The sequence below is a fragment of the Callionymus lyra genome, chromosome 3, assembly GCF_982586985.1.
Source record: "Callionymus lyra chromosome 3, fCalLyr1.hap1.1, whole genome shotgun sequence".
NCBI lineage: Eukaryota > Metazoa > Chordata > Actinopteri > Syngnathiformes > Callionymidae > Callionymus > Callionymus lyra.
In genome coordinates, this window is record NC_141820.1 from 31,479,893 (window position 1) to 31,493,253 (window position 13,361).

Genomic DNA, 13,361 nt, shown 5'->3' on the forward strand with positions numbered 1-13,361 from the left:
GGTCCTCAAAGACTCTGACAGCAGCTATTGAGAGCAAGAGGAACACCAACAACTCCTTGCCTCTCGGGACCACCAACTCAATCTCAACACCTATTTTCATCAGAGAGCGACAGAGAAAGCCAAACCATCCCAGTACCAAGTCAGATACTAGACAGCTAGCCATGGCCCAAGATTGGAAGATGACTCAGCCAAGAGGACGTCCCTGCCTTGCATAATCCTGTGGGCTGCACCAGTTAAGCTACCAGATAATGCATGATTGGGGATGGGACACAAGCTCAGGCTTGATCACCCTGTAGCTGGCCACTTTTGATGAGGGTGTGTAGTGCCAAAACACCCTAAGAGTCAAAGGTACACTACTGATGATGTGTCCCAACATGTACATACCCCCATCAGCTCCCACAGCACTCTCAACATCAACCTAATGTGACTACCATGTATTGGCACAATGGACAATTTAACATCACGTCAAGTGTTTTATGAATCTGTGTTCTTTGTGGTTTGGTTTTGACTAGTCAAATGTTCTCATTGCATCCAACCAAATAATTCCATTCAGTCCAAGTCCAAGTTTTCATAGGAAGATCAGGTAAAATTATTCATACAAACGTCAACATACATTGTACATATAAATAATTCTTGATATATCTACTGAAAAAAATGTTTTATATTATTTTTAGGAGATCGTTTCAACTAGTTTATTTGATAAGTAGGTCAAGTGATGAAAAAGTGTGACCTTTGAATGGTTCATTGACAGATTTAAAAATGATAACACAGCCTGGTGATAATAAAACGTGCAAAGTGAGCAAATAATTAGGTCAAGGTCTATATGTACAAGAAACAAATATGAACTTCAAAGACACTGATAACACTGAACATTATCAATCATCAGTGGCCTCTGAGTCATGCGGAAGTACTTTAGTGTCTCGGAATTTTCAATAATTTCATTCAAAACATTTTTTAAATCATTTAAAAAAAATGTTTTGAATGAAATGGTATGTTTTTTTCACCAAACAGCCTGACAAAGTTATAAGTGCTATAAAATAAGGATCAATGTAAAAAGGAGGAGATAAAATAATGACTTCAAAAGTGGGCCTGGAAGCTCAGAGAGGCTAGAGATTCCAATTCCTAATGAAAAGTTTCATTAAAAAAAAGTAATTTTTTAATGCTGAATTGAAATGGAAGTATTTTAAATGTGCTTAACGTTAATAATTACATTTTATTTTTTGACACTTTTTATCTGAAGGTCTGTCAGTGAAAATAAATGTCATTGTCTGCATACACTGGCTCTGGTTGTGTTTCTACAAATTTGTAAGTTAAAAAACATTCTTATTTACCAATGTCTGGGTTGGACTCACGTGTTCTCTGTCTAGAAGTTAACGTGACCCCAGTGAAAAAGATGTGCATCCACAAAGTGCCAGTGTCATGATAACAACAAAAACAAGCAACAAGTCAGAATGGCGTCAAGAGTGTTTGAGTACAGTAGACCAGGGTCATTCATGTTGTCCTGAGTGGCCCAGCCAAGAACCTAGAACACCTATGACTCCCAAGAAAAACATGCTCCTTACAAATATTTCCACCTTGTAAAGCCTAGCAACACTGAAACCTGGAAAATGTGACAGCTTTTAGTGTGAGTCAGGGGTTGGTGTTTAATAAAAAATCTCTCTCTATATATATTCCGCCATGGATATGTATTATCATGGACTTTGGTATGGATCTAAGATCAGTTACTGCCATTCCACACCTATTAAAACTAATATTAGACCAACTATATTTGTTCAATCTTATCTTCTTGAAATCCAATTCCACTTGAGGGATTGAGATTTAAAGCCTGTCAAGTTTGTCATAAACTTATTTGTTGATAGTTGGTGAATGAATAACCTAAAGACGATGGCGATGGCGATGATAAAAACCTCACCCACAGACTCCTGGACAGTTAGATGATCTTGTGAGTCGATACAGTCACTTGGTGCATTTTTGTTTTGAAGTCCGACTGTAAAAATCTTTTTTAGGAACTCGACTGGAACCTTTTGATCCTAAAAACGATTGTTGAGCTTCAACCTAAAGGTAATGGGACTATTTTTAAATGTCCTTGAATAAGACTTTTTCACGTTAGAGGTCAATGTTTGCTCTACTTTTGTAACCGGTCTCTTGGTTTTTACCATTTTCTATCCTTCCTTAATACACACATGATCTTCATGTTATCTTTTAACTCGTCTGTTGACCTCATGGGAGGTACTTTTCTACAGTTCTTCATTAGGTATATCCCTATGTCTCTGGCCTCCCTAACTACTTTTCTATGTGGGCTGTACCTCTGATGTACTTATTTTCAATATTGTCCTCCTCGTGACTCGCAATGCAACCCTGAGCATATTCAACTCTGACTCTTCTGACTTCTGCTTCTTGTCTTCGTGTGAGGGCAACTGTCTCTAAACAATGCGACATTACATGTCTCACTACTGTCCCACACATTTTGTGTTGTTCTCTGTACTGCCTGCACTCTCTTCTTAACCTCCCTTAATGTTTCTCTAACCACTCTGATCTTAAATAAAGCATCTGTTTTCTATACTTCTATTCCCTAACAAACTCGCCTATCTCTCTCTCTTCTTTAGACTTATCAATTCTGTCTTCATTTCTTCAGACCTTCAAATCTCCATTGTTCCTGTTCCTTGAGGATCTCCACGGTTTGAAGATGGGAATACAACTGATCCTACTGAGTCTCCTCCCGCTTGTCTGCCTCTCAGCTAGCCAGGGTAAGGCTTTTTACACATCCTTGTCAGCATAACAATCATTTGAGTAAATGTTTTTTCTTCCTTGATAAAGTTTGCTCGCCTGCCCTTTTGGAGAATATGAACTTCCCAGGAAACGACGTCCAATCTGTCTACGCTGCTGATGCTGTACATTGTCAACATCTGTGTACCCAGCACCCATCGTGTCGCTTTTTTACTTTCTTCCAGCCTGACTCAGAAAGCAGGTAAAGACCAAAGACAATAACTAATACAATCATCAATAGTATACTAACAATAACGAATAATACACAGCAAATTCAAACACTGTACATTTACAAGGTTTGTTTATTTTAAACAGTATTTTGTTAAATAAATAAATATACACATCTAATAGTGCTCGATACCAGCTGTCATGTTCCAAAATGAATGATTACTGAAACAATTTCCCCCCTGCAGTCATTTCTTGTGCTACTTGAAATCCACTACATCTGGACGACCTTCATCTCAGATTCCTCGTATTGGAGCAATTTCTGGTTATAACTGCACTGCATCACACAAAAGTGAGCTTGAGATATCATCACTTTATGTTTCATGTTTTATACTTATTATGTTTTTGGATGTTGACTAGGTCCATGTCTGCGGAATGTGTACGAACACGTTGACTTTCCTGGAGCAACTTTTAGGTCCGTGTTCACTTATGACTACAAGGAGTGCCAGAGGGTCTGCACAGAAGAACCAGGCTGCCAGTTCTTCACTTTTGTCACTGAGAAAGAACCAGTACGGAACATAAGGTAATGTAAACATGTTGTGGCAGGAGCAGACTGGTTGTGTCTCATTGTGAACATGAATTTAAAAAAAACGAAGTGACAAAAACATTAATTTTTTGGATTTTAATTTTGTTGACACAAACTAAACCAACATTGAGGCACTAAAAACCCAACTCTCAATGAATGGGAAATGTTTATGCTGGTGCAGGTTCCAACTTTCTCACTTTGGAAGCTGGTATCAAAAGTTGGTTTTAGTTGTTGCAGGCATCTGTGGCACACAAAAAAAAGTATTGAATGCAGTCGGAATCTGCGCAGGGGAAAAAGGCTGTTGAAGAACCAATCAGGGGAACTATAGCAATTTCACATCCACATCCACAACGGATGATTTCTCGGAGCACACTTTTGTGAACAGTGGTAGGAAATCAACGCTCTAGTCTTTCTGGTATAAGGGTAATTTGGGTCATCTGATCTATAGACATGTTTGAAGGGAGAACTCACATGGATGTGCATTAACATGGATGTTGGTATGGATCTACGATCAGTTACTACCATTCAATGCTTATTAAGACATAATATTAGACCAGCTATATTTGTTCAATCTTATCTGCATTTATATTGCATTGAAATTTAATTCCACATGAGGGAATTGATAAGATGTGAGGGACCAAAAGAAGTAGCATTAACAGCTACTAGTTTTAGGATTGGTTGTCATGTAAATATCCACTTATAATCCTACCGCATCCAAACAAAACTCCTCACTGTTTGTAACTAAAAAAACACAATTCATAATCACATAGAAATAGAAATAGAAATAGAATTGAAATATTCTGTTACTAATATGAAATCATTCAGACGTAAAATAAAACAAAGTAGAATCAGTCTTAAAAACTCCAAAACTCTATTATCACCAACTTCACCTCGCTACGACTTCACAACTTTCATCAAATTCCTTTTGTCTTCCTCCATTTATTGGTGACAGAAGAAACTCAGGAGACTGGATATGGATCTGGAAACTATGTTTTAAGGAGTGAGCAGTGGCTTTGATGAATTCAGTGGACACATGAGACAAAGATCAGCACCAACCCTCCTTTATTGAAGACTCCCATCAACTTTCTTTCATTCGACAGCAGCTTTACTCTAATTGGAAGTCTCCATGTAACTGTTGACATCCTAAATATATTGTATGTCCCTTATCTTGTCTTAAACACTGGCATCTTTATAGGTCACATGTGGTCCAAAGGAATGACCTTTAGAGGAGTAACGTGGGATTATTGTGTTTTTGAGGTAATCAATCTTGTCCAATTGGATTGAAGCGTTTGGCAGACCCTCGATACAGTGGAGGAATGAGATTAGATTCATTAGAAGATGATATTTAATCTTCATTATTTCCATTTTGTATTTTCTGGTTCTTAGATACAAATGCGAGCTCAAATTCACCTGGGACATTCCAACACCACTTCAGGTGAGGAAGACTAGCGGTGTCATCGCCGGATTTTCAGATTTACTTCAACTAACAGAATCCAACAAACCAGGTATAAAATCACTGATATTTATTCTATGAATTTCAAGGTATTCATGCTGTTTTACTTCATGCACCGTTTGCAGATTGTGAAACAGACCCTTTTATTAACTTGGAAATCATTGGAAATGACATATTGAGGATGCCTGCCGTCAGCTTTGAACATTGTGAGACCCTTTGCAATGCTCATCCCCTCTGTACATACTTCTCTTATAATAGGTACGTGGTGTGTCGTAAATGTGTTACTCTTGGTTAGGTGAGATAAATAGCATTTCATGATAATTCTAATGCATTGCAGAGATGCAGTTTTCTGTTACCTGAAGAGCAACATTGGCACCCTCTCCTTCAGAGGACAATCTTCATTCACCTCTGGGATGCCCACTAGATCCTGCAAGGCCAGTCGTGGTATGTTTATTGTCTTACATTCCTAATCTTTCTCACATAGTTTAAAAAAAAACAAAAAAAACTGATAATAAATCCAGTCTTTGAATTGCAACCCCCTTTTGGTGAGGGGTTTCAGCGACCCAATGACTTCAGTAGCCATGTTGACAGTTGCCTCATAACAAACAACTCTTAAATAAGGAGCCAAACAAATAATATGTCAAACCTTTATCAGGTAGAGTATATTAAAACATTTATTTTTACACTTGACTGAAATTTAAGTCATTAAGTAAGTAAGTAATTAATTTATATTTGTAAAGTGCTTTTCGTAGAACCACCAGCCGGTTCTGATCCACAGACCTAAGAGCCCGAGCTGGGGTGTAAGGCTGGATCAGATCAGTAAGGAGGAGCCTGACCATGAATAGCTCTGAAAGTAAGAACCAGAATTTTAAAATGTATCCTGAAGGTAACTGGCAGCCAATGCAGAGTTTTAAGTATCAGGGAAATGTGAGTTCTCCTACTAGAGCCGGTCAGCATTCTCTTAGTTTTTTATTAACTACAGGGGAGACCGCTCCTGCTTGTTTAGACACGAAAATAAAGTGTTACAATAGTCTAACGAGAAGACACAAACAGCCTTCCTAAGCTTCAGAAATGATTTTGTTTTTGGTCAGTTCTATTGTTGAATTCACAACAAGAGCTCCAGGTTCTCTCTCTGTAAAAGTATTCTCTCTAACCAACAGCACCTTTGTACTACTTGTCTTATTGTTGATCTGTGTTTTAATCTTTCTGACAGCGTGGACAAAAGAGAAATATGAAGGAATAGATTTATGGGGTTCCGATCTGGGCTTTCTGATTGCTTCAGATGTCAATCACTGCCATAGGCTTTGCACTGACAATCCAGAATGTCAGTTCTACTCCTACACCACAGATGTCTTTTCAGCAGCTAGTCGGTAATTCCCTCACTTTTCATTATTATTTCTTGTTTCAAACCTATATGTCATATTTTAAAAGTGGTTCTCTTTTTTATAGGAAAAGATGCTACATGAAAAGTGTCATCACTTTACCTTCTCCCCCAAGAGTTGCCACAAGGGCCAGTGTTATATCTGGCTTCACCCTGAAGAACTGTGTTTAATAGTAGCAGTGTTGTACAATCAAAACATTTTAAAAAAAAGGTACCTTCAGGTAAAATCCATTTTTCTATTATTTTGATGATGTTCTGAGACTTTATTATTTGTTGTCCAGCAACTTTATAAAATCCTTTATGTAGATAAATAATGATTTATAGTTATATTGAACAAAGCTGTGATCATGAGACTGATTCTTCACATTTTATCCTTTTCTCAGTTATATTGATAGAGTCAGATTAATATTGTAAAAGAAAAGAATGTTTTTGTTTTAATAAACATGAGTTTAAAAAAGAAAGCTTTAATAAACCTTGCATTGATGTCTTTATGTCTTGATGTAAAAAATGAAATTGTTCTGCAATGTGCTCTCTTTCTATTTGTGTAAAAGGCAATATTGTAAAGTGATTGGTTTTCTTTTCATACATTTTTTAAGGAATAAAATTTTTTTTTTGAAAACGATGTCAATTCAATTCAAGGGGTTTGAAAAGTGCGAGTTATCTTCATTCATGTGAAGAGAACCCTTGAACACCAGTGTTGGTCCTCTATATTTCATCACTTCCCAATTTGATTAAGATATAAAATCCTCTTCCATTTTTGACTCACTGCAAAAGGCACCAGTTGGCTAACATGCGCCCCTTCTGTTCAGGAGAGCACACAGAGTTTTTCACTGTGGTGTCATCTCCCATCAGTGAAGCTAAATACGTCACTAACTTGTGAAAAAAAAGGTCCAGACTAGAAGACACAAATGCATGGATTACAAGCTCCAGATCATGCTGTCACTGACCTAAGTCACCTAAGTACTAACTCAACCCTGGAATCTTATCATCAGGAGCAATAACCAGAGTTTAAGTTAACTGAACTCAACCACCGTTTGATTTCTAGCAAACAATTGACTAAGCTGTTCAGCCTCTGGGGCTCAGTTGGATCAAATGAGCAGTAGAGCTGGAAGTCATCAGCAGAAATGTGGTAAGAAACATCAGGAAATCTCTGAAAGATTTTATCCAGGGGAATCAAGTACAGCAAAAACAATAAAGGATCAAGAACAGAACCTTGAGGGACTCCACACAACAGATCAGCCGATTCAGACCTCATTTGATTGGCAGATACACTGAAACTGCGCCCATAAAGGTATGACGAGAACCACTGTAACACAGACCCAGACAGTCCCACTTCATCCCTCAGTCTTCTCAGCAGGATCTGGTGATCAACTGTGTCAAACGCTGAGGACAGGTCCAAGAGAACCAGAACAGTGTATTGACCCGAATCAGCCGACATCATGATGTCACTGGACACTTTCAGTAAGGCTGTCTCCGTAGAGTGATGTTTGTGGAAGCCAGACTGAAACTTCTCATGGATGTCGCTCCAAGTTATGGCAGTCATTGAAGGAAAGAGGGTCAAACATAGCAGAAAAACTGTCTGCAGTATCAGAGACCTAACTTTCAAGGGCTTAGGTTCAGGGATGAAGTCCAGGTTAAACAAGACAAGAGAATTATCAATCAGATGGACATTATGCACAGATACATTAGAAATGTCCAGGCCTAGAGTAAAAACTAAGTCTAAAATGTGACCTTTTTTGACGAGTCGGTTCAGAAACATTCAAAATTCAGAAACATTAAAAATTAAAGGCTTCTGTTAAAGTTAAAAGTTTCTTAGCAGAGCAAGATGTGACGTCATCAACATGAAGAATAAAGTCTCCAAAAATATGAACAGATTCAATTTGAATAAGGATAAGAAGTCACTAAAGTCTTACAAGAACAATGCTGCAGGATTGGGGGATGGTAGATTGACACACAATATAAAGGACTAGTAGAACCAATCAAGATCATCTGAGACTCAAAAGAAGTGAATTCCTGTCTCTGAATCACTTTGCAAGAACAACTCTCTCTACAAACAACAGCCAAACCACCCCCACGACCAGAGAGACGAGGCTTCTCTGGGACAGCGCTCCCTATTGGACAGAGTTCGTTTGGATGAATTAACTCTTCCTCTCTCTGCCAAGTCTCAGACAGACACAATAAATCCAACTCTTCTCTTGTGAAAAGATCATTCAGAGAAAAGGATTTATTTGTTATGGAGCAAGCATTCAAAAGACCCTAAAATGTACTTAAATTCTCATTATCTATTATGACAATGTTGTCTAACAAACCTTACTTATGCATTACGAGGGAATGCATGAATGCTCCTCCCCAGATGCAACACTAATAGATCAAGATCAAGCAAGCTTTTGCCCTTCTGCTCCACGGGACTCATTCATTCCTCGTGCTATTAGGCTGTTTAATTCTGAGTTTGGGGACAGGAGTTGAGTGAAAATATGATTCTATTCCATCTTAATATATTAATATTTAGATTGTGTCATCGCCATAGTCATCTTGCACTTTCTTTTTATTGCACTTTGTTCTTGTTCTTGTTTTATGAATCTATCGTCTGTGTTGCTGTATGCTGGATACTATTTACCGAAGGAGACCTCCAGAGGGATCAATAAAGTTTATCTAAATCTAAATCTAAATCTACCCTGGCTATCTGAGAGGCAGACAAGCGAGAGGAGACTTAGTAGAATCAGTTGTATTCCCATCTTCAAACCATGGAGATCCTCAAGGAACAGGAACAATGGAGAGTTAAACGTCTGACAGGAATGAAGATCTCTCGTAACAAGACAGAAAAAGTTGATCGCGCCTACAAAAGTTTGACCTCTAACTTGAAAGTGTCATGTTCAAGGACATTTAAAAAAGGTCACATTACCGTCCCGTCGTATTCCTGAAAAAACAAAATATGACTGTATTAGACTCACAAGACCGTCTAGATGGCCAGGAGTTTGTGGAGAAAATATGGACCATCGCCATTGTCATTAGGTTATTCATTCACCAACTCTCAGCTCGGTTGTGACAAATCTTGACAAACAGGCTTTAAATCTCGGTCCCTCACGTGGAATTGAATTTTAATGCAATATAAATGCATATAAGATTGAATAAATATAGTTGGTCTAATATTATGTTTTAATAGGTATTGAATGGCAGTAACTGATCTTAGATCCATACCATAGACCATGATAACACACATACATGTGAGTTCTCCCTTCAAACCTGTCTAAAGATCAGATGACCCAAATGACCCTTATACCAGGAAGACTAGAGCATTGATTTCTAAACACTGTTCACAAAAGTGTGCTCTGAGAATTCATCAGATGTGACATATTAAATTGCTACATTTCCCCTGATTGGTTCCTCAACAGCCTTTTCCCCCGCGTAAATTCCGACTGTATCCAATACCTTTTTCGTGTGCCACAGATGCCGGCAACAACTGAAAATGGCCGCCAAAGAGGGAAAGTTTGAACCTGCACAAGGATAAACACTCCCTGTTTATTCGGACTGTTCTACCCTATAGGGGAAGGGGATCCTTGAACTGCCCACCATGAGTATTGCAGAGTACAAGCGCTCTAAAAAGAGACTCCTGATGACGTTGAAGGACTCCAACTACCAGTCCATCTGCAATGGTGCAACATCCATCTTAACTGGTAGGAAATGGAAACTATCCGATGCGGTCCAGCATGCCACGTCAGCTCTGAAGTACAAGGATATTGTGGGGCATGTCAGCTGGGAAGAGGAGGCTTTGGCCCCTTAGCAAGCAAACCAACTTGGTGTAAGGCCTCAACTTCAGAGGAAAATGGTGGTAGAGGAGGTGCAGGACAAAACAGGGACAATGGATAAGGTGGGAACACCAGGAAAGTAGAAAGCTCACCTGGACGCAGCTCTGGGAAATGTAGGAAAGTAACATCAGCTTCATCGTGAGAGCTACAACATTCCCTTCACCAAAAAACCTGCAAGTGTGGTATGGCGAGGATCCAACCTGTGCCCTCTGCCCAAACTCACTCTCAAACACATCTCGGCCTCCTGCAACACCAGCCTCACACAAGGCCGCTACACCTGGAGGCACAACCAGGTCCTCAAAGACTCTGGCAGCAGCTATTGAGAGCAAGAGGAACACCAACAACTCCTTGCCTCTTAGAACAACCAACTCAATCTCAACACCAATTATTTATCCGAGAGGGACAGAGAAAGCCAAACCATCCCAGTACCAAGTCAGAGACTAGACAGTTAGCCATGGCCCAAGATTGGAAGATGACTCAGCGATAAAAACGATCAAAACACGGACTCGCTTCCAGCTCCAACCCGACGTCACTTCCGTCTTATACTAAAACGGTCCAAACTGGAGTCCGTTCCGGGCGTTCCAACAAGCCGTCACCGCTGGGTCTTAATACTTTGCTTTGTGGAGATAAATGGTCAATGCAGAGGGTCACGGATTGTTTATTCGGCGCTTCAAGTCAAACAAAATACAAGCTTTATGATCGATTGGATGCGCGTTCTGCCGGCGACTTTACAATTCAATAGTCCTGGGAGAAACGGTCCCGAGCTGTAGAAACATCGGCAAATTTCGGTGTCGTCTCTTTCAGGCAAATGGCTCTTTCAAGTTGTCCATGTCTCGATCACCTGCAGAGAAACTTCCTAGCTTGCCCTCTTGCGTGGGTGGATGCCTTTGTCTTCCAGACCCCCCCCCTCCCCTCCAGGGTGTGTCCCGCTTCGCTCTTTGTTTCACGACCCCAGGTGTGAAAAGGCAGACGAACAGATGTTTAAATAACCGGTGTCATTTCTCTAATTCTGTTTCAAGCTTGTCTTGAAACAATGTACATCAGTCTGAGTGAAATGTTTATTGTGAATGCGTATTCAAATGTTTAAGCTCTTAGAAAAAGCTAGTAATTTATACTTTATATTTTGATTATCTTTTAGCATTAATTTAAGTATGGCGTATACGTATAGTGTATAATAATTTTTTTTATCTAACAGTACTTCGCGTCATGGAGAAAGATGGAAAATCCAGAGTGTGTAACGGGTCGTTTATTCGGCGCTCCAAGTCAAACAAAATACAAGCTTTCAATTACGATAGACCGGACGCACTTTCTCCCGGCGACTGTAGCCCCGGGCAGAAAAGTTCCTGAGCGGTAAAAACATCGCTATAGTTAAGGCAAATTTCCCATCCGGGAGGTCGTCGCTTTCCGGCTAAATAGTTCTTTCAAGTTTCCTGTGTCACCGATCACCCGCAGAGAGACATCCTAATTTGTTTTCTTGTAATCTAATTATTCAAATGTTTCTCGGCCCTCCTTAGCCCCCCTTTCCCAGGTGTGTCTTGCTTCGTTCTTTGATCTACAATTTAAGGTTTGATTTGCAGATAAACAGATGTTTCAAATTACCGGTGTCGAATCTCTAATTCTGATGCAAGCTTGCCTCGAACCAGTGTGAATCAGTCTGAGTGGAATGTTGATTGTGAATGTGTAGTCAAACCCTCCCGCTCTTGATCAAGCGAGTCATTTATACTTTATATTTTGATTATCTTTTAGCATTAATTTAAGTATAGCGTATACATATATAATAATTTTAATCTAACAGCGAAGAGGACGTCCCGGCCTTGAATAGTCCCGTGGACTGCACCAGTTAATCTACCAGGTAATGCATGATTGGGGATGGGACACAAGCTCAGGCTTGATCACCCTGTAACTGGCCACTTTTGATGAGGGTGTCTAGTGACGAAACACCCTAAGAGTCAAAGGTTCACTACTTATGATGTGTCCCAAAATGTACATCCCCCCCCCCCATCAGCTCCCACGGCACTCTCAACATCAACCTCATGCGACTACCATCTATTGCTACAATGGACAATTTAACATCCTGTCCCGGGTTTTATGAATCTGTGTTCTTTGTGGTTCGGTTTTGACTAATAGCAAAAATACCTAAAACCAAAAAGTTCTATTCAGTCCAAGTCCAAGCTATCATGAGTGGCTTCTGAGTCATCCAGAAGTATATTAGTGCCTCGGATATTCAAAAATTTAATTAAAAAATTGGAATTAAAAAAAAAAAGGTTAAATGCAATGGTATGTTTTTTTCACCAAATAGCCTGATAAAGTTGTAAGTGCTTTAAAATAAAGATACATGTAAAAAGGAGGAGATCAAATAATGACACCGAAAGTGGGCCTGGAAGCTCAGAGAGGCTAGAGACAAATTTCAATCCCTAATGAAAAGTTTCATAAAAAAAAAGTATTTTTGTAATGCTAAATTGAAATGGAAGTATTTTAAATTTGCTTAACGTTAAGTGACGACATTTTATTTTTGAAGTTTTTTATCTGAAGGTCAGTCAGTAAAAATAAATGTCATTGTCTGGATACACCGGCTCTGGTTGTGTTTCTACAAATTGCCAAGTTATAAACCATGTTTTATTAACCGATGTCTGGGTTGGACTCACGTGTCTAGAAGTTGTTCTTAGGACAAAAACATGACCCAGGCAGACTGGATAGTTTGCATCAGATCAAAGTTCAAAAGACAAACAGGTGGGATGAAAGATAGATTGTTGACCGATTGTTGAATGATAACGGTCCAGTGATAATGAAAACGTGCCAGTGTCATGATAACTAAAAAAACAAGCAACAAGTCAGAATGGCGTCAAGAGTGTTCGGGTACAGTATAGCAGAGTCATTCATGTTGTCCTGAGTGGTCGAGCCAAGAACCTAGAAAACCAAGGAAACCCAAGAAAAACGTGCTCCTCAAGCTTACAAATATTTCGACCACGTGAAGCCTAGCAACACTCTAATGCAGCATGCATTTCTAAAACTTGCACCCTGAAATACATAATTGTGCAGATCTGCTGCAAAATGTGACAGCTTTTAGTGTGAGTCAGGGGTTGGTGTTCAAACAACAAGGCGGTATTTAAAGAAAATATACTCCGCCAACATGCTTTGAGCGTGAATGAGTAAATGAAAACAATGTAAAAGGAGAAGATTGAGGCTTGAGCTATGGTTGTTTTT

The 13,361-nt window shown here is 39.3% G+C and overlaps 1 protein-coding gene across 2 annotated transcripts in view; it reads left to right on the plus strand.

Moving 5' to 3' along the window:
- Nucleotides 1–6,708, plus strand: part of LOC148084478 (coagulation factor XI-like) — a 10,584-nt gene extending 3,876 nt beyond the window's left edge. Inside the window, exons 1-10 of one of the 2 annotated variants that reach the window (XM_087787562.1) lie at nt 2,010–2,061; nt 2,636–2,747; nt 2,818–2,968; nt 3,180–3,283; nt 3,352–3,514; nt 4,904–5,022; nt 5,096–5,228; nt 5,308–5,414; nt 6,184–6,340; nt 6,420–6,708. In XM_087787562.1, the coding sequence (XP_087643688.1) occupies nt 2,687–2,747; nt 2,818–2,968; nt 3,180–3,283; nt 3,352–3,514; nt 4,904–5,022; nt 5,096–5,228; nt 5,308–5,414; nt 6,184–6,340; nt 6,420–6,522 (1,098 nt within the window). In that variant the 5' untranslated portion in view covers nt 2,010–2,061; nt 2,636–2,686 and the 3' untranslated portion in view covers nt 6,523–6,708. Of the gene's footprint in view, nt 1–2,009; nt 2,062–2,635; nt 2,748–2,817; nt 2,969–3,179; nt 3,284–3,351; nt 3,515–4,903; nt 5,023–5,095; nt 5,229–5,307; nt 5,415–6,183; nt 6,341–6,419 lie in introns of those variants that run through there. The other variant, XM_087787561.1, reaches the window with a different exon arrangement.
- The last annotated feature ends 6,653 nt before the right edge of the window (nt 6,709–13,361 follow it).